The sequence below is a fragment of the Mytilus edulis genome, chromosome 8 (assembly GCF_963676685.1).
Source record: "Mytilus edulis chromosome 8, xbMytEdul2.2, whole genome shotgun sequence".
Lineage (NCBI taxonomy): Eukaryota > Metazoa > Mollusca > Bivalvia > Mytilida > Mytilidae > Mytilus > Mytilus edulis.
This window is the reverse complement of record NC_092351.1, coordinates 41,668,151-41,690,083: the sequence shown is the minus strand read 5'-3', so window position 1 is coordinate 41,690,083 and position 21,933 is coordinate 41,668,151. Positions and strand designations below refer to the sequence as shown.

Sequence of the window (21,933 nt, the reverse complement as noted above, 5' to 3'; positions counted from 1 at the left end):
GTATTAAAGGAATGCAAATAATTTTCTTCTTTTGTTTTACAAAAATTGCATTTATCGTTCTCAGATATTTTGCACTTTAATAATAGCTGCTTTGAAGTGGTTTTGCAGATCTTATCTTTCAGATGAGTTTCTTTCAAAGTAAAGTATTGTTTCTAGATAAAACTCCACCAGTTAAAAAAAACCAACATCATTAATAAATGACGATAACACACATAAACTGCCAGCCGACAATTTTGTAAATTTGACTCGTCTTAATTGGAACTTATGTTGTTTAGCAATTCCTATCTGTTATAGTTTTCAGATAAAAGTTCAAAAAATAAAAACAACACGTTATAAATTTCATGCGTCCGAAGTGCTTTTCTGGATTCGCCTTCATCAGAAACGCACAAAGCCGAGTATTTAAAAGCCATGGATGTATAAGACGAAAAAACAAAGAACCAAAAATAGCTAAAACAATTATAAGGGGCAATTTATTCTATAATTGTTTTTCGTTCATTGTTTTGTTAATTTTCTGGTTTTAATTCTGTCATATTTCGTCATTCTGGGGTTTACGATATTGTATAGGCTTTTGCACATTGTTGATGACCATATTGCGTTTTTACATGTTTTAATAAATCTTCAGTCTTTGATGGAATGTTTAGCAATTAGCAATCATACATAATATGTACCCAAAATAAATTACACAGTTGATAAACGAAATATTTGTTTTTCAACAGTGTAAAACTCACATGAAAATAATTGCTTGAAATTACTTCACTTTTTTATTCGTAATTTTTGTGTGTTTTCTTGTGTTTTAAAGGAAACAGAAAAAGACAAAAAGACGCAAAAAAACAATATAAGAAATACTGGTGGTCTCCTTCGGCAAGTTGTTCAAAGTAAGAAGTAAATTAATTCTGAAAATTATTGCAGAACCTATTTTGCCCATCATTACCTATTCTTTGTCTTTTTTTTAATTTCTTTTCTCTTTATTTTATTATACATTTTTCTATTGTGTGCATCTACCCACATATATATAGCACTGAGAGAATAATTTTGTTTCTGAATAGCAAACTTGTAATACATTTGTTTTATAAATTTCTGCATTTTCTTTTAAGCAATGCTGAGCCTGTCAGCAATTATCAGTTCGTCTCATGACAACACGGAGAAGAAACTCTTCATACCAATCAGATTTATGAAAAGAAAAAAACTGAAATATGGACGTCAAATCAAAAAGAAGAAAAACGATAATCGGTAAATAGTTCTTTTGAAATATCAATTGTGAATGAATAAAATGTAGGGTTGAAGGGCACACATAAATATATTCTGATATTTTTATAATTTTGATGCATGGTTGAAACTATAGATGCTTCAGTAGAAAAAAAATGCGTCTTGCGTGCCTTAAAAGATCGCAATTCGGATAATCAAAGAAACAGGTTATTGAAGTAATATCGTTTTTTAAAAGTTACAATGACAAACAATCGAGAATATCACTGGTCGTTTGAAGGTCAAAAAGCAAAAATGACATTTATTTTGAAGAATTTCTCATTTTGTAATATTTTTTGTCTCAAATATCGGGACAATATTTAGAAAAATCAATTTCAATAAAGAGAAAACAGTAAGTTTCAGGGGGGATAAAGGATGGGAAGACGGTCTCGGTATTAAGCACATACTGGGATATAGATTTAACTTTCAAATATAAAAAAAAACTGATAATATTAAAGTATGGTTAAGTTAGGCCAATTACACACGATGTCACTCAATTATCCTAAGTATGAAACTTTTTAAGTAGGCAATCTAAAATGACTTTGGTCCACAAAGCTTCTTGGTGTTAAAATGTTAATTTTTTTTTTTTTATTAAATTCCTCATGCAAAATATTCCAATCAAAATAACGTTTTGGTATTGTCAACTGCACATACATTTAATAATAAAAAGGTTTAGTCAGTATGAGAGCTTCTATCAAAAGGTTTGAGGAGAGTTGCGTTTACAAGATTTCATCGCATTATGTCAAGATACTATTTTTTGTACTGTTGCAAACATGAATAGAATGTAAAAATGAAGGTAAAATGCGGGTTCCGGAAAATAACGTAGAGTAAAGTTTCCGTAGGATACCGTTAAATTGTTGGAAATGTCGATTTCAAATGTATTCTAACAATCAATTGACCTTAAATCGTAATGATGTGCTTTCTTGCTTACATAATGATAACTAAAAGACCAGCTTCAAACTTTGTTTGTTCGTAAAAGTATAGAATGCATTATTGTAGTGCAAATATCATAAATGATTTAGGAATAGTTTTTTTTCCTGCGTTCTTGTTTATATTACCGCAAATTTCAACAGCAATATTCGATGGTCTTGTTATTATATAGAAACAATGATTGCCAATGAAACAACTAGCTACCAGATTTCAACTGAAAATGATTTATGCAATTGCACTGTGGTTACTTTTCAAGAAGATTGTTATGTAGATTGGAAGAGGATGAGTTTCCTTTTTGTACTTAATCAAACATTGAAGTTTTTAATTTAAACCAGTTTTCGTGTGATATTGAAGCAGATTCCTAAATACTTTAACAGTTCATAAAAGCTTAACATTTTTTATTTGTGATATCTGCTGTCAATAGTATTCTGGTTTGGATATCTGTTTGCCCGATTCCCTAGTGAAGGAGAATAGAGTTTATTCCTCAACCGAAACTAGTATCCCAAAACCTCTAGCCAAACAAACCAAACCAACAAACAAACAGTCTTGGTATGTAAGTTGCTGATACCAGACTGTCATGATGGGTGTGTCCAAATTGATTTTTGTTGATGGTAGGAAATAAAATCAACCAAAATAAGTTATATTAGTAAGATAGTTTACAGATGAACAAAAGAGAGGCAAAAGATACCAAAGGGACATCAAACCGACATATCGAAAACAAATTGACAACGCCATGGCCAAAAAAAAAAGAAAAAAAAAAGACTTGCGGACAAACAACAGTACACAAAACACAGCATAAAAAACTTACGACTAATCATCATGAGTCCCACTGAAAATCAGGGTGATCGCAGGTGCTCCGGAAGGGTGGACAGATCCGGCTCTAAATGTGGCATTCGTCGTGTTTTAAAATATTAAATCTCTTTGAAACACAATTGAACATACAACAATAAATAGTGCTGTGGTTTTAATTTCGTCATGTCACAAATGACTTGACTCTTACAATTGTCTGATAATTAACAGTGTAGTAGAATTCTGATATATCATATTGTCAAATAGATAGATAAGAAAGAAAATATATATTACCATTTTATGTACATATAATTGATTGTAATGATTACTGTTTGTTTGTTCTTTGTGTATGTGTTGATGACAATCTAGATTTTGGATTTTTATATCAATAAAATCTTATATCTTATATCTTATTGTCAAACTTACAGGTGCAAAGGAAGCCGTCATCACAAATTATTTTATGGCAAGACTTATGGCTTCCTATTTATTTTTTTGGGTCTCATTGGTACTTCGTATTGCAAAAGTAAGTTAAATTATTTAACAAATCAGAGGTTTATTTACTAGTAATGTCAAACTGACGATACAATACACTGTGTCTGTTTAAAAATAGGTGTACATAAAGCTTGAAAGAAAGTTTTGTAATTTTCATGTTCAATTTGTGACTATTAAAACCCAAAACTAACTTTATATATCATAACTTTGACAGAAATAATCACAACATTCCATGCAAAAGAAAAGATCATGATGTTTATAACCAGATGCTCCACAGAGCGCAGCTTTATACGACCGCATAGGTTGAACCCTGAACAGTTGGGGCAAGTATGGACACAACATTCAAGCTGGATTCAGCTCTAAATTTGGATTGTGATTAAATAGTTGACACAGCATAGGTTTCTGACACAGAATGAAAGCTTAAAATTTTTGTTTTGCCTTTGAGCAATTCACTATGCTGTTGAATGTTAATCCTCTCCAAAAAATGTTTGAAGAAATTTTCTCTTTATTTTTGAAATTTCTAAAGATAAAGATTGACCCCCCCAATTTTTTTTTTCACATCCCCCTATCCTTTATTCCAAAACTGATCTCAATACAAATTTCTAATGGAGTTTGCAACAATAATTTCTCATTTAAATACATCATAAAATATTAAAATGTCAAAAAGTGCTTGCTATCACTGAATGGTAAAGATTGTTTTAATTTATCAGTTGGTAATAAAAGTGAATATACATTGTATATTGTATAAAACAATGATTTAAGTTGATTCAACTACCAATTCTGGACAAAGAAAGATAACTACAATTGAAATTCTTGCTATTGTACAATATTGTGCAATTAGATATTTCTTGCTATTGCACAATACTGTGCAATTGAAAATACTTGCTATTGCACAATACTGTGCAATTGAAGATTTCTTGCTATTATGCAATACTGTGCAATTGAAAATTTGAAGATTACTTGTTATTGCTGAGTACTGTGCAATTGAAAATTTCTTGCTCTTGCACAATACTTAATATGATAATTTTAGATCCTGTTTTGGACCAACTTCAAAACTGGGCCCATAATCAAAAATCTAAGTACATGTTTGGATTCAGCATATCAAAGAACCCCAAGAATTCATTTAAAAAAAAAATCAAACTAAGTTTAATTTTGGACCCTTTGGACTTTAATGTAGACCAATTTGAAAACAGGACCAAAAATTAAGAATCTACATACACAGTTAGATTTGGCATATCAAAGAACCCTATTTATGCAATTTTTGATGAAATCAAACAAAGTTTGATTTTGGACCCCAATTTGGACCAACTTGAAAACTGGGCCAATAATCAAAAATCAAAGTACATTTTTAGATTCAGCATATCAAAGAACCCTAAGGATTCAATTTTTGTCAAAATCAAACTAAGTTTAATTTTGGACCCTTTGGACCTTAATGTAGACCAATTTGAAAACGGGACCAAAAATTAAAAATCTACATACACAGTTAGATTCGGCATATCAAAGAACCCCAATTATTCAATTTTTGATGAAATCAAACAAAGTTTAATATTGGACCCTTTTTGGCCCCTAATTCCTAAAACGTTAGAACCAAAACTCCCAAAATCAATACCAAGCTTCCTTTTGTGGTCATGAACCTTGTGTTTAAATTTCATAGATTTCTATTTACTTATACTAAAGTTATGGTGCGAAAACCAAGAAAAATGCTTATTTGGCCCCCTTTTTGGCCCCTTATTCCTAAACTGTTAAAACCAAAACTCCCAAAATCAATTCCAACCTTCCTGTTGAGGTCATAAACCTTGTGTCAAAATTTCATAGATTTCTATTTACTTAAACTAAAGTTACTATGCGAAAAACAAGAAAATGCTTATTTGGGCCCTTTTTGGCCTCTTATTCCTAAAATATTGGGATCAAAACTCCCAAAATCAATACCAACCTTTCTTTTGTGGTCATAAACCTGGTGTAAAAATTTCATAGATTTCTATTAACTTTTACTAAAGTTAGAGTGCGAAAACTAAAAGTATTCGGACGACGACGACGACGACGACGACAACGACGACGACCCAGACGACGACGCCAACGTGATAGCAATATACGACGAAATTTTTTTTCAAATTTTGCGGTCGTATAAAAAATATTAAACATTTACATACTCCCGTTCATCATGTACTGTACATGTTTTACAACAACAAATAAAATAGGCAAAGCAATGCCTCAACCGACTAACGAAGGCTGTATTTACCTTTGTGTTGGACACAGCGCAGTATGGTAATCCCACTAAAAAAGGACAGGGACAAAATACCACCGCATATCTTATATTGTTGGGTTAAATTACAGATGAAGTACGTGCTCTAGATTCAACTGGGTCTAGTTTTACCCTTCCTTGTTAGTAGAATATAGAGTTGTAACACAGTACATGATATATTAGGCAGGAAGATTAAATCGATAGTTGATAGCTATGTTATCTGTACTATGGGATCGTAAAATGCAATATTATATAATTATATCATATTTTGTAGTTGAAGTTACTCTTTTAGACAAATTAGTTGTTTTTGGAGATACTGTTACCCTTATTTGTTCCTGCGATGACTATGTTGAGCAAATGCATGCCTGGACAAAAGGAAATGACAACAAGCAACTAACATTGGGTGTGTCTTCAAATGACACAGAAAAATATAAACCATTGCTATCGAAGGACAGTGATCGTTATTTGTACAGTTTGAAAATAACAAATTTTTTGATAATGGACTTAGATTATTACAACTGCCAGTTTGGTTTTGAAATTACTTCATACAAATTATCGTTGGATGATAGATTTGCCTGTAAGTCAACAACTTTAATTATGATGGTGTGTCAATTCCTTATTCAATTCTATCAAGTTTAAAAGTTAATTAATCATTAATGCGTTTAAAAGATTCTAAAAAGTAAAAAAAGTTAAAACAAATTATCCCAACACTAGTATTTTTAATGGTCGCTGTTGATTTTTCTTTCACAATTAGCTAGGGGAGATACATATGAACAAATGGTCCAACATGATGATATATCGATAGAACAAAACGCAACCTATATATGTATTATATCAAATCATGAATAGTTAAATAAGAGGTATACAAAACTCACTCACAACAAAATTATTACTGGACACATAAAATATTTGAACCTCAGTACAGGATGGCGTTGATATAGTTTAAGACAAGAATGAACATCAATTTCTTTATAACGAGTAGCTTCAATTATTCATAAAGTAATTCCTGTGCTTGAAAAATGTGTACAGAGAAAAATACATTACAATTTCAATAATCTTTTTAAAAAGCAAAAAAGATATAATCATTATATTGAGATTAAATGTTTTGATATGAACCCAGTTATATGTATGTCTAAACATTTGTCTAAATGCTAATGTGACAACTACCGAATAAACATCAACAGACACAGATATACGCACAGTTGCAAGTCACACTGCGGCCTTCATTAATATACGACAAAAAAGTTACCTATATTTTGCATAATGTTTGAAATTTGTGGCTTTCAGTATTGCATAATTTCTTAAGTGATTTGCCGTTCTTATGTTTCGAATCGAACATCAGCATTTACATTGTTTTGGTACTGTTTATTTACAAGAATTCAATGTTTTTTTGTGTAGTCACAGAAGCACTGACTACTCGGCTATCGACCCTTTTGGGGATGTAAAATCCACCAGCTTGAAATCAATCTAGTGGCTGAGCCTGTAAATACTCCAAACATACAAGGTTTTTAATTTAATATGACAAACGTGCATGTAGTCTATATAAGACTCATCAGTGGCGATTGAATCCAAACTGTTGGAATACCCCAAACAATTTCAAATTTCATATAAAAGAAATAACAATAAATGATTTTAAGCAGCTTAAAGGCATCTAATGCACTCAACCGACTGCTAGCGCCTATACAATTGTGCTATATTTGCAGATATACCAGGAAACGATGATATACTATCAAACGTAAGCCACGTGGGAAGATCTTTAAACATGACAATTCTTATCCAGAATGTATATCCTGATCCTGAATGTGAAATATCAGTTCAGGTATAATATCTAGTATTATTTCTTGCAAACACCCATATTGCATTTATTATCGAGAAACTTGAACATACATTTATGTTTTGTTTAACGCTGGACGATGAAAGCACCTAACGGAATTTAAAAAATAAATAAATTGATGCATATAATTAAATACCATTCTAAGCAAAGCTTTAATGTATATACATTTTTTACATTCCAGGGTTATAATTTGACCAATTACGCACGTACCATTCGCAAAAAATCATCTAAATTATATGAGGTGTTTTTTACAATAAGCTGGTTGTCTCCTGGTGCTTACAACTGTACCTTTGTAGTCAAACTTAAGTGCGCTCTTCCTTCAACACAATTTTACCATAGGAGAAATGTAACTACATGTGAAGGTATGTTTGGCTTAATTTTTAAGATACTTGGCCTCGTTAAAAGAACAACAACCATTCATGACTCAAATAAAAGATATTGCACTTATTGTACATATAGTATCTTGTATTTTCCCTAGATTGTATGATAATAATAAGGTGATATGCAAACTAAATCCTAATGGTGCTTATCTTGATGATATTTCGATGGATCATTATTACGGATGACAGTCGGATACATTAAACTTTGATCATGCTGACATCTCAAATGTTGACGTCTTTTATTTAAAAGAAATACTAAGTATAACATTGCTAACAAATATTTATTTTTTAAATATTCTATTAACTAAGTTTTACGTCTTCAACACGATTAAGAGTTTTTAATCTTATGTAATAAAAAATTAAAATAAAGAATAATGTATGTGTGTGTTTGCACATAGTAAGGTTTGGAGGATATGAGAGCATGGTCGTCAAAGGTGTGTATTTCCACATTTCCCTCTAACATGACCTATAATGGTTTACTTTTACAAATTATGACTTGGATGGAGAGTTGTCTCATTGGCACTCTGCGTCTCATACCACATCTTTTTATATCTATTTAAATTACCGGATTTTCCCATGAACAAGGATAAATATCTATATAGAAATAAAAATGGAGTAAGCATACTGCCACTTCTTCGACTGACGTATGTATAAACGGTTCTGCTGATGAATAAAATAATCCTGCATATGTAATGTTGAATAATAATTTTTAGTTTCTGTTTTAGATACGTACCTATTTTGACATTACGGGTGGCTAAGGCAGTTTTCTTCACCTCAATAATAACACATTTTTCAAAGCCATTTCTACTCAACAAGATAAACTTTCTAATAAATGAAAAAAAGTATATGACATACACATTATACTAAAAAAAAATAAAAATATGTACAATGCAATTTGGATAAAATAAAATAATAAAAAAATCTTAACTCAACTTGGGTGACACGAAAAAATAATCGGTTATAAAAACATCATTGTAGCTGCCATTTCAAAAGTTTTATCAATTTATTTCTTTTAACGAAGGCTTAACTTTGAATAACGCGTTACTGCTGTCGCACATAAAAGAACAGTAAAATGTACCGTTATTAACGGCATGAGATGGTGTAAATGTCTCACTAGACATAAAGATTGCATATTTTGGGTTTAATATTGATTCACTTATAGTGGCTTTGCATCGGAAATAACACATTTATTGTAAAACCAGTTGTTGCATCATATGGGTTATTTTGTTCTTCTCATATATTTTATGATGGTATGATACTAAACCCCTAACGGGAGGGATTTTTCTTGATATTCATATGATGCCGACATAATCTTTCAATCAGTTTAATTGAGGTCGTAAGCTGGCATGTCAGTAGCTGCTTGTAGTCCTTTGTTTATTAATGTGTCATTGTCATTGTCATTTTGTTTAGTTTCTTTTATTACCTATTCTGACATCTGAATCGGACTTTTTATAAACTGAGTTGAACTGTACGTATTGTTGTGTGTTTGTTTTTTCTACATTGGCTAGAGGTATAGGGGGAGGGTTGACATCTCAAAAAACATGTGTAACCCCGCCGCATTTTTGCGCCTGTTCCAAGTCAGGAGCCTCTGTCCTTTGTTAGTCTAGTATGATTATGAATTTTAGTTTCTCTTATATATTTTGGAGTTTAGTATGACTTCCATTACCACTGAACTAGTATACATTTTTGTTTAGGGGCTAGCTGAAACACGTCACCGGGTGAGGGATTTTCTCGCTGTGTTGAAGACCCATTGGTGGCCTTCGGATGTTATCTGCTCTTTGGTCGGGTTATTGTCCTTTTAACACATTCCCGACTTCCATTCTCAATTTATCCCCATTAGAAAATGTTATAGTTAACACACCTGATAATGCAACAGTTTTTATGAATTGATACCTCGATATAGAATCAAAACAATTAATGTAACTGGAATTAAAGAATCATATAATACATCAATTATACAATCAATTATAAATTAAAAAATAATTCGCTCGTATTATAATGACTTTAGTCAAGGATTTGTATACAATATACAAATATTATCTTTAGGAAATTTTTCACCTATGTATAAATCATCAATGTGAACGATTTTGATTAAATCATCCATTATATATTGAAAATTGATAAGATGAGTATTTACGTGTACGATGTGTACAATAAACTCAACAATCTGAGATATATTCAGTTACTTCCTGGCAGACCGCCCTTTGAGAACATTGTTAGGAATGATATTGGTGTTAAAATTGGTATATCATGTATTCGAATTAAGATATTGGCATTACATTGACCTGTGCATGAACTGTCTCAAGTCGTACCTTCCTCTGATAACACGATTTCTCTGTCAAGCCCTTTACATCGAATTATTTGGGTCCTCAAATTGCAGAAGAGTTTATTTTTCGAATCCGTCATTACTGTTTAAATAATCATTGACAAATTGACAAATGACAAGTTAAGAATAATCTGGAGACTTACGTGTTGACAGGTAATGTTTGATGGTCACTTGAAGTCACAAACATGTAAAAATTAACCTAAGTAACATTAAACAGTTTTTTGTCAAAACGTATACGATCAACAGCTTTACCAGAAAAGATATAATATACGCCTAAACATCTTTGTAAAATATGTTTTGTAGCAAAATGTCTTTTAGAGTAAAGCTATTGCTCATATATAAATATTAATGACAAGCTATTCAAATAAGGTTAGTTTTTTAGTTAAACTGTTTAAGGTGTTTCGCACTAAAGTCAGATGCACAATTTTGCAAAGCCCTAATGTAAAACAAAAACAATACGATAACTGATGTCCAACAAACTAATTAATGTACTGTGAACATCTGAGGGATGTCATATGAAAAGGTTACTCGACATTTTTGATTGCCAAATTCAAGGGACGAACAAGTTGTCTCATCATGCTGTGTTCACCCCGTATAACCCCGATACAAATGAATCTGAACGTTGATGCGTTCGAGCGATAATCAGTACAACATTTGGGAAGACAACAATTTCGAATACCTTTCTAGAACCTATATGAGAATATGTCAATTTGTCTATGTACATGGTAGCTAATCTAATCAATTATATAGTTGTTGCATGTTTCAGATTTTATATAGAACGTTTGATAAAACTGCTAGACGCAAAACGCACAGACATGGTGCAATTTTCTACCTTTTTAGAGGTAAACAATGTTGAATATCTTTTCTTACACAAACTTTTGCGTTTCAATACTTAAAACAATAATAAATTACTACATGTTACATTATTATGTGGCCTCAAATGTTCCCTTAATTTCAGAATAAACACGATATCATACTAAATAAGTTTCCTCTTACGGTACCGTTCGTTTCACGAAGTGTGTCATGTTAGTTGCTCATTTATAAATAATCACTGTACAATTTGTTGACAAAAACCGTCATAAATCCCTTTCTTGTTAAGCTATTCAAGTAAGATGACATCAGCGAATCTTTTCTGTGTTTTATTGTTATTTTTTATCTGTAAACTTTGTCGAAATAGTAGACCATAAAAATATCAGTCTTTCAAGGCCAACATTTAAATGTTTTGACCAGCGCACATCTGACGGCATTTTTTTCTAATGAAGACAATTAATTTCAACGTTATTCCAGATGAAAACAAGTTTCAAGAAATATAGCAGCCAATAAAACTTCAATAACTCTTACTTTTTACAATTTGAGCCCCTTTCAAATGCATATTTTGGTCACAGTTCGCCTAAACGAAAGCAGTCATAGGATGTCGATGAATATTGTTTATCGAATGCATTAGATGACATTTCAACTGTTTATATAAAAGTGTAGATGTTGTGTGATTGCCAATGAGACAAATATCCACCAAACTTTAAATTAAGTGGATGTAAGCAATCATAGTCCATCATACGAAATTCAACAATGAGAAAAACCTATACTGTATAGTTGGCTATAAAAGTCCACGATATAAAATGTGAAACAATTAAAACAAGAAAACTAACGGCCTAATTTATAATAACAAAAATAACTAAAATTAAATATGACAGACATAGCATTTTACTACAAGCTCTTCAATTTTGATAGGTACATAAATAATGCGGCGGGGTTTTACATGTGAGCCATCAAACTTCACCCTTACCTGGGACACTGGTGTAACTTCACAACATGATGAAAAAACTGCACTAATTAGTTGCAATTGGTTTAACTCTAAATTCGTTAAGAGACACAAAAATATCTAACATAAAACAATACACACAAAGTACCGAGATAAGAGACTTTGAAGTTACTGATAGTTATTTCGAAGACAATTAAAACTAAAAGATAAATCATGTTCTTAAAAAAACTAAAGTATTAATCAGTATATGTCCAATGGATTTAGGAAAGACGTCACAGCAACGCATGAACTTGTGCAATGCCAAAAATAAGTAAACAGTATCGAGCGGATATACGATCTCATAAGTTCTTATAAGTGTGCACATTAAGTTATATTAATTTAGTTATGCTTTGATTTTTTTAAAACACAAATTCAATGTAAGTACCGAGAAACCAATATTTAAAGATTTTACTACTGTTAATTTGATAACCTTTCCTTAAAAAATATTCTAATGACCAATTAGATTACTCGGATCGTATGTTAACTTACGGGCTATTTAAACAAAATCTCCGTAAAAATTTAGATATGATATTTCGTTTTTTAAGAAGTATTCGACAGGAACAACCAAACTTTCTTACCAAATCTTTTTTATCTATGAAGTAATTTGGTAAGGTCTATTCTCATTTTGTGTTTTAACACCACTGTCTTATTTTGAGAAGATTATAGACTTGTAAACTTGTTAAACCATCTATAATTCTGGACAACCGCCATTACAGAGTCTACCTATTGTGTGTATTGTTGACTTGTGCTCATCCTGAACAAGAATGGAATATTTGCAATCAACTATTACGTACCGATGTCATTGACAATGATCAACAAAGGGGGCTCCAGTAAATTTTCACCATTATCATTAATTATAAAGACATAAAAGCAGCAACAAACCAAATGTCCTCAATAAGGTCGATGATTTATGTTTTACCCAACCGCATTATGTACCGATGACCTAAAGGATAACTTTGGTACGTAAACACCGGCAGTAAAACTCTCGCTGAAGTGTAGTGTCCGTTTGGCTGTGTTTGGAGTGTCTTAATTAGCGGCAACGTCAGTCAGATTTTAAACGTTCACCCGGATTCATAGTGTATAGAGTACCATGCCCTCTGCACGTTATGAACCATTGCAACAACTCTTTTAGGGGCACACACGTGGCATTTTGCCATGCTAAATTTTATTTTCCAATTCCAGTTTTAATCCCCCCAATCACCACCATCTTATTCCTATCAACCTTACCATAGGACCTACAAGTTGTATATACAGTTAATTAATAATGTTCATGCATAAAATATTTGTCATATGACGCTAGGAAAACAACAATTAATCATACTGCACGTGCATCAGTCAATCCCTTTAGTCATTTCTATCCTATTTTTTTAAAAAGTTATTATAAAAAAATATGCAGGAACTTGAACTTCCTATTTTAATGCTAACATTCCTATCTTTTTTAAAAATGGCAAATGTTTGGAAAGTTAAACGTTTTTTGTTTCTAAATGCTTGTAGGCAAATGGTTGGAAAGTTAAACGTTTTTTGTTTCTTAATGCTTGTAGTCGCTAACTTTGGTAACAATGAATTTGTATTTCACCACAAATACAACCACACTTAATTTTTGAATGATAGTTCACTTGGACTAAGCAAGTTCGGGTATCAAAAATCAAGAAATTCCGAATTGTTCGGGGTTCTTGATATCCATCTCCTATTATAGTGTTAGGCTATTAAAAGGAGTTTGTTTTTCAGATTGAAGCTGTTTTGTGCTTTTATACACAGATAAGAGTGTAAAACACATAAGAAATAAAAATTGAATACAATTAATATGGGTGGGCAACCGTTTTAAGATAATTATAATAATCAGAACGAATGACAAATCAATTGAATATTGGTATCACAGTAGTATTGAATGACTCCTTTAATCTGCCTCTGAGATTCAGGCCAAGAGACTATAATCCACTGTGTTTTGGTAAACGTTTAGAGAAATGCTATCAAATTGGCAAACGGACGCGTATATCTGTTGAGCAATTTCACTTTCATATAGATAATGAAACTTCTTACTTGTACAAAATACCTCCAAGAGTATTTCAACAATACAACGGATAGTATATGTTAATATGCATGTTATGGTGGAATTTTTTTTTAAACATGTATACAGGTTAAAACATATGAAATGAAATTGAGAATGGAATTGGGGAATGTGTCAAAGAGACAACAGCCCGACCATATAACAGACAACAGCAGAAGGTCATCAATAGGTCTTCAATACAGCGAGAAATTCCCGCACCCGGAGGCGACCTTCAGTTGGCCCCTAAATAAATATATATACTAGTTCAGTGATAATGAACGCAATACTAAACTCCAAATTATACTTAAGAAACTAAAGTTAAAAAAAATACAAGACTAACAAAGGCCAGAGGCTGCTGACTTGGGACAGGCGCATAAATGCGGCGGGGTTTAACATGTTTATGAGATCTCAACCCTCCCCTATACCTCTAGCCAATGTAGAAATGTAAACACAACACAATACGCACATTAAAATTCAGTTCAAGAGAAGTTCGAGTCTGATGTCAGAAGATATAACAAAAGAAACTAAACAAAATGACAATACAGTAATACATAAATAACAGCAGACTACTAGCAGAAAACTGACATACCAGCTACAGACTTCAATTACACTGATTGAAATATTATGTCTTCATCATATAAATATAAGGCACAATCCCGCCCGTTAGGGGTTTAGTAGCATACCATCATATCATATATGAAAATAATACAACCCGTGTCATGCCAAAAACTGGTTTTCAAATAAATGTGTTTAGTTCCGATGCATAGAGCCTATAAGTGAATCAATATTAAAGCCAAAATATGCAATCATCAATGACCTGACAACAGTTTCGTAACTTAGTATATCCCTTCTTAAAAATGTATTGAAAGGTTTTGTTAGCTTCTGAGGTGAATACTGACAGTTTTATGCTTTGTAAAGAATATTACCATAAAAGATTGGATGTGAAATACCTGAATGTATAAGAAGTCTACATGTAGAGTTATATTTACGAATGATATCCTTGTACCGATGATAAAATTTAGTAAATGTTTTGACTTGTTTGTGATATCGAAAACTCTGGTGTAGTATTTTTTCAGTAATACATAAATTTCTCTCGTTAAAATCTAAAACGTTGTTACATACACAGGCGAATCGTACAAGTTGGATATATAAACACCGTAAGATGGTGACAAGGGAACGTCACCATCTAAAAATGGATAATTTACGATAGGAAATGAAAAATCATCTCTTTTATCATAAATTTTAGTATTAATCCGCCCGTTATTAGTATTAGCTTTATTTAAAGTAAATTCAACAGAATAAATTTCTTTAGTATGCATACTGAAGTCGTTATTATTGAGAACCAATATATCATCCAAATATCTAAAAGTATTATTAAATTTTTGTATCAGATGTTGTTTCGATGGGTCTTTGCTGATTGTTGTCATAAATTGTAACTCATAACAAGACAAAAACAGGTCCGCAATAAGTGGTGCACAGTTAGTCCCCATTGGAATTCCGATAACCTGACGACATACGGAATCTCGAAAGCGAACAAAAATGTTATCTAGTAAAAAATCAAGGGTAGATATAGTATCAAAGCATGTCAAATTGACATAGTTCTTTTGTTTATTGCTACAGAAAATGACCTAAAAGAGTTTGAACATATATATTTACATTCTGACATTTTAAATGCCCATTTAATTAGGTGTGTGAATTTTTTCTTAATGAGAATGTGAGGCAATGTGGTATATAGAGTAGACAAATCAAAACTTTGAACAGATTCAAAATCACCAATATGAGCATGCAATTTATCAAGTACTTCCAACGAGTATTTGACATTTCAAAAGTAATTAATTGCACTATTTTCAAATGCCTTATTTGAGCAGTTTATAGTCAGGTTCTTGATAAGAACAAGTGTACTGGTAAAAAGAATAGACAATTTAGAAGTGTAACAATGGCTTGAAGACGAAATAAATTTATATTTGAAAGGTGTTTTGTGTAGCTTCGGAAGCCAATACATAGTTGGGACTCTGAGTCAGTTGCTATGTTGGTGAATAGGTGATTTCTTTTTTCAGAACCTCAATGTAAAACTTACTTCAAACATTAATATTATTTGCAGCTTTATCGGCCAGGACAAAAACAAATTCATTGGCTAGTTCTTTTAATTTATGTTTGATACGATAAATAGGTTTATTGTGGTTGTTGTTAAGAGTACAATGTTCCTTTAAAAAATGTTGAATACGTATATCAACTATGTTCACAACTGAATTAAATAAAGAGTCCAAAGACTTTTGTCAACTTTTTCCCGTTTTATCCATTTCAAACAGTAAGTTCGGAGTGAGTCGTGGAGGATATTACGACACTAATTCCAATTAATAATTGACGGGGGGGGGGGGGGGATATTTAGGTCCTTTACTGAGGGATGATTTTAACTCTCGGTCTTTAATACGTACAAAATTCATTAGACAAATACAATATTGTCGCAACGAATCGTACAGTATAAAACAGTGTAACGATAACGAACCGTACATAATATGAAAACAAAGACACCTTAAAACATGCATTTCTTTGTTCCTAGAGAACTCTCGGTCTTTAATACGTACAAAATTCATTAGACAAATACAATATTGTCGCAACGAATCGTACAGTAAAAAACAGTGTAACGATAACGAACCGTACATTATATGAAAACAAAGACACGTTAAAACATGCATTTCTTTGTTCCTAGAGAACACATAAGCCAAGGATCTTAAGGTAGATTCATGGTATACCGCCATCTTGGATTGAACAATCACAGTAAAAAATCGGTCTAGTTATTTGCCTAAATCTGCAAATTTGGAGACAGATTTGCAATTTGATGGTTAGAATGTTTAAGAATATAAAGAAAACTTGACAATTTATTGTATAATTCAAAATAATTAAACAAATATCATTTTTTTTTGCTGTTTGAATCATTTTTTTCAAATGAGCCATTTAAGGGAAGATAACTCTTTTAGTAAAAAATTTATACTGGACAGATAGGGAATTTTTTTCTTTTTACTTGTAGCAAGAAAACAAGTTCGGTGACACCATTTTTTCTTTTTATTTTCTTAAAACATATTACAAAACCTATCTTTTCACAATTTATTTCAAAATTCTATCTCATAGATTTTTTTTTATGCACACAATTGTGTTTTTCCATTAACAATCTAACCAAATTTAGGCAATTTTCAACGACTCATAGCTTAAAAAATAGCACGGTGACCCCTACTTTTTATTATATTTTTGAAAAGAGCATATTAAAATCTTCATTCTGGCTAAGTATAAGAAAATTCTGTCTCAAAAAAGATTTACTTATGATCTACCTTAATTAGTGTTAATTTCAAACATGATATTTTTAAAAATGTATATTTTAAAAAAGAGGCAAGAGCACCCTGTATAACCCCGATACAGATGAAACCGGACGTTGACGCGTTCGAATCGAACACCCCGTGTAACACTGGGTTCAGACAGTAAGGAATTAATACTTTTAAAGAAAATCCAACATCTATTCTTCGGATATTTTGCTCCAATATATTCTTTGCCATAATACTCATTAGTTACTAAAAGTTTTTTTCAAATGTGTGACATTTTTATATACAAATATCAAAAAACGTACGACGATATCAATGATAAAACGTGCTTGGTATTTTTAAACATTCAAAACTTAATGTTTCTCGAACTTATAGTTTTTAAAACATACATTTTTGAAAATTTCATAGTATAAATTAACAAACTTATAAAGATCGTTTGTTTATGTTGTATCTAGAAACAAAAAAAAAACACGTTTTAAAGTGTCTTTATTTTCATGTTGTGTACGCTTCGTTGTCGTTACACCTTTTTATACTGTACGCTTCGTTGACACAATATTGCGTTTGTCAATGAATTTTGCATGTATTAAATTATGCTTTGGTATGATTATAACCAATATGCATGTATGAAAATAATAATTTCCCATCATAACATGCAGACAGCAACCCATAATATCCGTTATATTGTCGAAACACTCTTGGAGGAAATTTGTACATGTAAAAAAATCCTTATGTATACGAAAGTGTAAATTGGTAGGAATATTTATCAAAGGTAGAAAAAACTCGACAGATGCAAATTTGGCTAATCATAAAGATACACACGTCCGATTTCTAATTTGCTAGCATTTTTGAAAGTTTTTACCATTCGACATTTGATGTACGATAAGGTGGTGGGTTGGGTGCCCACTCACATGTTTAATCCCGCCATATGTGATGGTATAAAGATGAAGAGATAATTCTTAATTATAACTGGTTTGCTTTTTCAATTATGTTTTTTTGTTTGTTTAATTTTTAAGGTATACAGATTATGCTTAATTTCCTCGAGCATTACAGTCTTTCTACTGTGGTGCCAAAATCTAAATGATTGGTCATTCTGGTTATTATAAGCACCTTAAAGTCTATACCTACCCATATGCATTTCATTCAAATGTTTACTTATTTCGGAGAAGACCAAATGGACCATATTTATATTCCCCAGTTACCCTCGGCGTCATGGGTAAATTATACAGATGAGCAAAGCATCAATCATCAACCTAACCTTAGACATTTGCTGTCTTTCTTCTTTCATGTCTTAATAGCTATCATTGAAAAATTAAACGTTTCGCAGCTGGTACTGAACAATTTCTGGACCCTTTTATTTGTTTATGACACGCGTACGAAATGGCTGATTGTTAGTTGCTTAACGTTCACTTGCAAATATGTCATGCATGTTCAGAATAAGCACAAAGTAGCAACACATACTAAATGTAGGTCCTGGATGGAGGCCCTCCGGAATTACGTTAAGGAAGTTTGGACTGCCACTGCATAAAATGAGGTATATTGAATGAGGACACAAATGTTGCCTTTCAACAGGTCATTTATGGACCTCTTTTAAAGTTTTTTCAGGGGTTCGTACAGTGTAGTTAGCGTAGTACTCTCTTTACACAAGACATTGGATCTTATATTCCCATTCGGACTGGACGTGACTGCGTACTTTTACATCCCACACAACCAAATGGGTGGCCAACTTCGGTCAGGTTGTACTGCCGGTCGGAAAAACCAAAGTGACCATATCTAATAGTATATTTCCCAGTCGTCCTTTACCAAATTCTTTCATGAATAAAAAAAAAAATGGCTACAATATAGAAAGTTATGCTGTACCGGTGAATCACTTAACACTATTACAATATATGCACACTTATGAGAACTCATAATACCGTACATCCTCTCGATACTGTTTATATTTGGCCATATAATTCCATACGTTTAATTACGTCTTTACCTAAAAGCGTTGGATATATACTGATAATACTTTAGATACATGATTTACCTCTTAGTTGTAATTCGCTATCAGTTACTAAAATTACTCCTTTGTCGATATTGTATATGATTTTTCTGCCTTGTACCGACATTTTGAGTTGAGCCAATTGCAACTGTACAGTTTATTTTTTATCATATTGTGCTGTTACACCAGTGTCCAAGGTTAAGGAGATGGTTGGGGACTCACGTGTTTAATCCCGCAGCAATTTTTTTGTGTCGGTCCAACGCCAGGAGCCGGTAGTACATTGGTTATATAGATCTGTCATTTTTTTTCTTCTTTAATACATAATTCATAAGTTATAAAAATATTACAGTTAGTTTTATCGTTTTAATTTTTTTTTATATCGGGGCCTTTTTTAGCCGACTTTATGGTATAGGTTTTCCTCATTGTTGTACATTGGACTATAATAATTGCTTTATACACCCACTTCATTTAAACTTTGGTGGAAAGTTGTCTCACTGGCCACCACATCACATCTACAAAGCTTTATATATAAAACAAAAAATAAAAAAAAATAAAGCAGTTGGAATGCCATCTATGGCATTCGGGAAATTAAGTTCAACGAGTTCCTATGTCTGCTTTCGTCTAGGCAAATTTGGACCAACATCGGCATTTGGAAGAGTCTCGAATTGTGAAGAGTAAGTCATTAAAGTTTTATTGACTGCACTATACTTTTTGAAACTTTATTTCTACTGGAATATATTTATTAACTGTTCATTTCATCTGGAATAACGTTGAAAGTCCTAATTTTCAATAGAAGCATTCCTATCAGATGTCACGCTGGTTAAATATTGCAATTTTGGCTTTGGATGACAGATATTTTAAGTTAAACTACTTTGACTAAGTTAACAGATAAACATTCACAATAAAATACAGAAAAAAGGGTCGCCGACACCATCTCGAATACCTTGACAAGAAAGTGATTTGTGACGGTTTTTGTCAACGAACTGTACAGTGCTTATTTAAAAACGCACAACGAACGCGACACATTTGATTGAACGAACAATACAGTAAGAGAAAATTTATTTAGTATGATATTGCGTTCATTCTAAGTTCTAGGGAACATTTGAAAACACGTAGTAATTCAACGTATAGTTTTTCATTATTGCTTAAGGTATTAATATGCAAAGGTTTATGCACGGATAGATATTCAGCATTGTTTACCTCATAACACGTATGAAATTGCACCAAGTCTGTGCGTTTTGCATCTAGCAGTTTTATCAAACGTTCTATGCAATATCTAAAACTTACAACAACTGTAACTTGTATAATTGAATAAATAAACTAACATGCACATTGACATATTTATATATACTCAAATAAGTTCTAGAGAGGCATTCGAAATTGTTGTCATACCAAATGTTGTCCTGATTATCGCTTCGAACGCGTCAACGTCCGGATTCATTTGTATGGGGGTTATACGGGGTGAAGGGGAATTTTCATCATTTAAAACTTGCAAGCATGCTTTTTATCAGTGGCAGGGTCGTGTGTTTTTAAAGTTTGCCTATAAAAACATCACATATTTGAAAAACCTTGCAGTGAGTAATGAGTAGTACGACAAAGAATATATTCGAGCAAATAATCCGAGGAATAAATATTGGACTTTCTTTAAAATTGTAAATTCTTCACTGTCTGAACTCAGTTGTACACGGTGCGTTCGATTCGAACGTGTCAACGTCCGGATTCATTTGTATCGGGGTTATACTGGGCGATGTTGCCTTCTATTTACAGGAAATACATTTTCTCAAAAGAAGTAGAGTAGATAGAAAACTAGTTTTTGAATTGGTTGTGATGAGGGACACGTTCCCGTTCATATATCTGTAAAAAAACTGAAAATGACTTTATGTATGATATGTGAGCGAAGCAATTATCTGGTTCCACCTCATGTGAAATCTAATAACACATGAGAACCGAACAGATAACAAAATTGATGTTTTATCTCTTTTCAGAGAACGCCAACAGATCTTCAAATGGCACAGGAGAGATAATGATGATCATGATTCCCCTTTTAATACTTTTAATAGTGGCGTTATTGCTTGTGATAATTTATAAGCGGAGAAGTAAGTTATAAAACCCTTCTATAAGATCAATACGCTGCATTTTTATCAATGCATTTACAAACGAAACGGTAATTCAGAGAAAATAATGAAATGAAATAGTTATAAAAATGTAGGATCTTAATATAGCAGATTTGAGGTTCGATAGGTAACATTCAATCTGAAGAAAACAGCAATCTTTTGTCAAATAGATTTTTTTTATATACAACATGCAATTGTTTTTAATATATTTAACCATTTTTATTTTAATTTCATTTCTTGTCCATTTCGTTTTCTTTAAACTGTAAAAGTAGTATTTCAACATCCAATATCAATATTAAGGGATTTGACCATGATTTTTTTGTCTATAAATATATAGCAAACGACGTTCTGGTGTATTTGTTCTTGTTTCGTCACTGATTAAATATAAACATCCATATGTTGTGTACAAGTTATTATTTTGTACAATTATAATTTGTATTTTGA

General features: G+C 31.9%; 1 protein-coding gene across 1 annotated transcript in view; it reads left to right on the top strand.

Annotated features, from left to right (window-relative positions):
- Nucleotides 1-21,933, top strand: part of LOC139487008 (uncharacterized) — a 31,694-nt gene that overhangs the window by 6,443 nt on the left and 3,318 nt on the right. Inside the window, exons 5-11 of the mRNA XM_071272030.1 lie at nt 800-875; nt 1,095-1,230; nt 3,390-3,484; nt 5,970-6,272; nt 7,399-7,514; nt 7,711-7,891; nt 21,361-21,471. Coding sequence (XP_071128131.1) covers nt 800-875; nt 1,095-1,230; nt 3,390-3,484; nt 5,970-6,272; nt 7,399-7,514; nt 7,711-7,891; nt 21,361-21,471 — 1,018 coding nt within the window. The remainder of the gene's footprint in view (nt 1-799; nt 876-1,094; nt 1,231-3,389; nt 3,485-5,969; nt 6,273-7,398; nt 7,515-7,710; nt 7,892-21,360; nt 21,472-21,933) is intronic.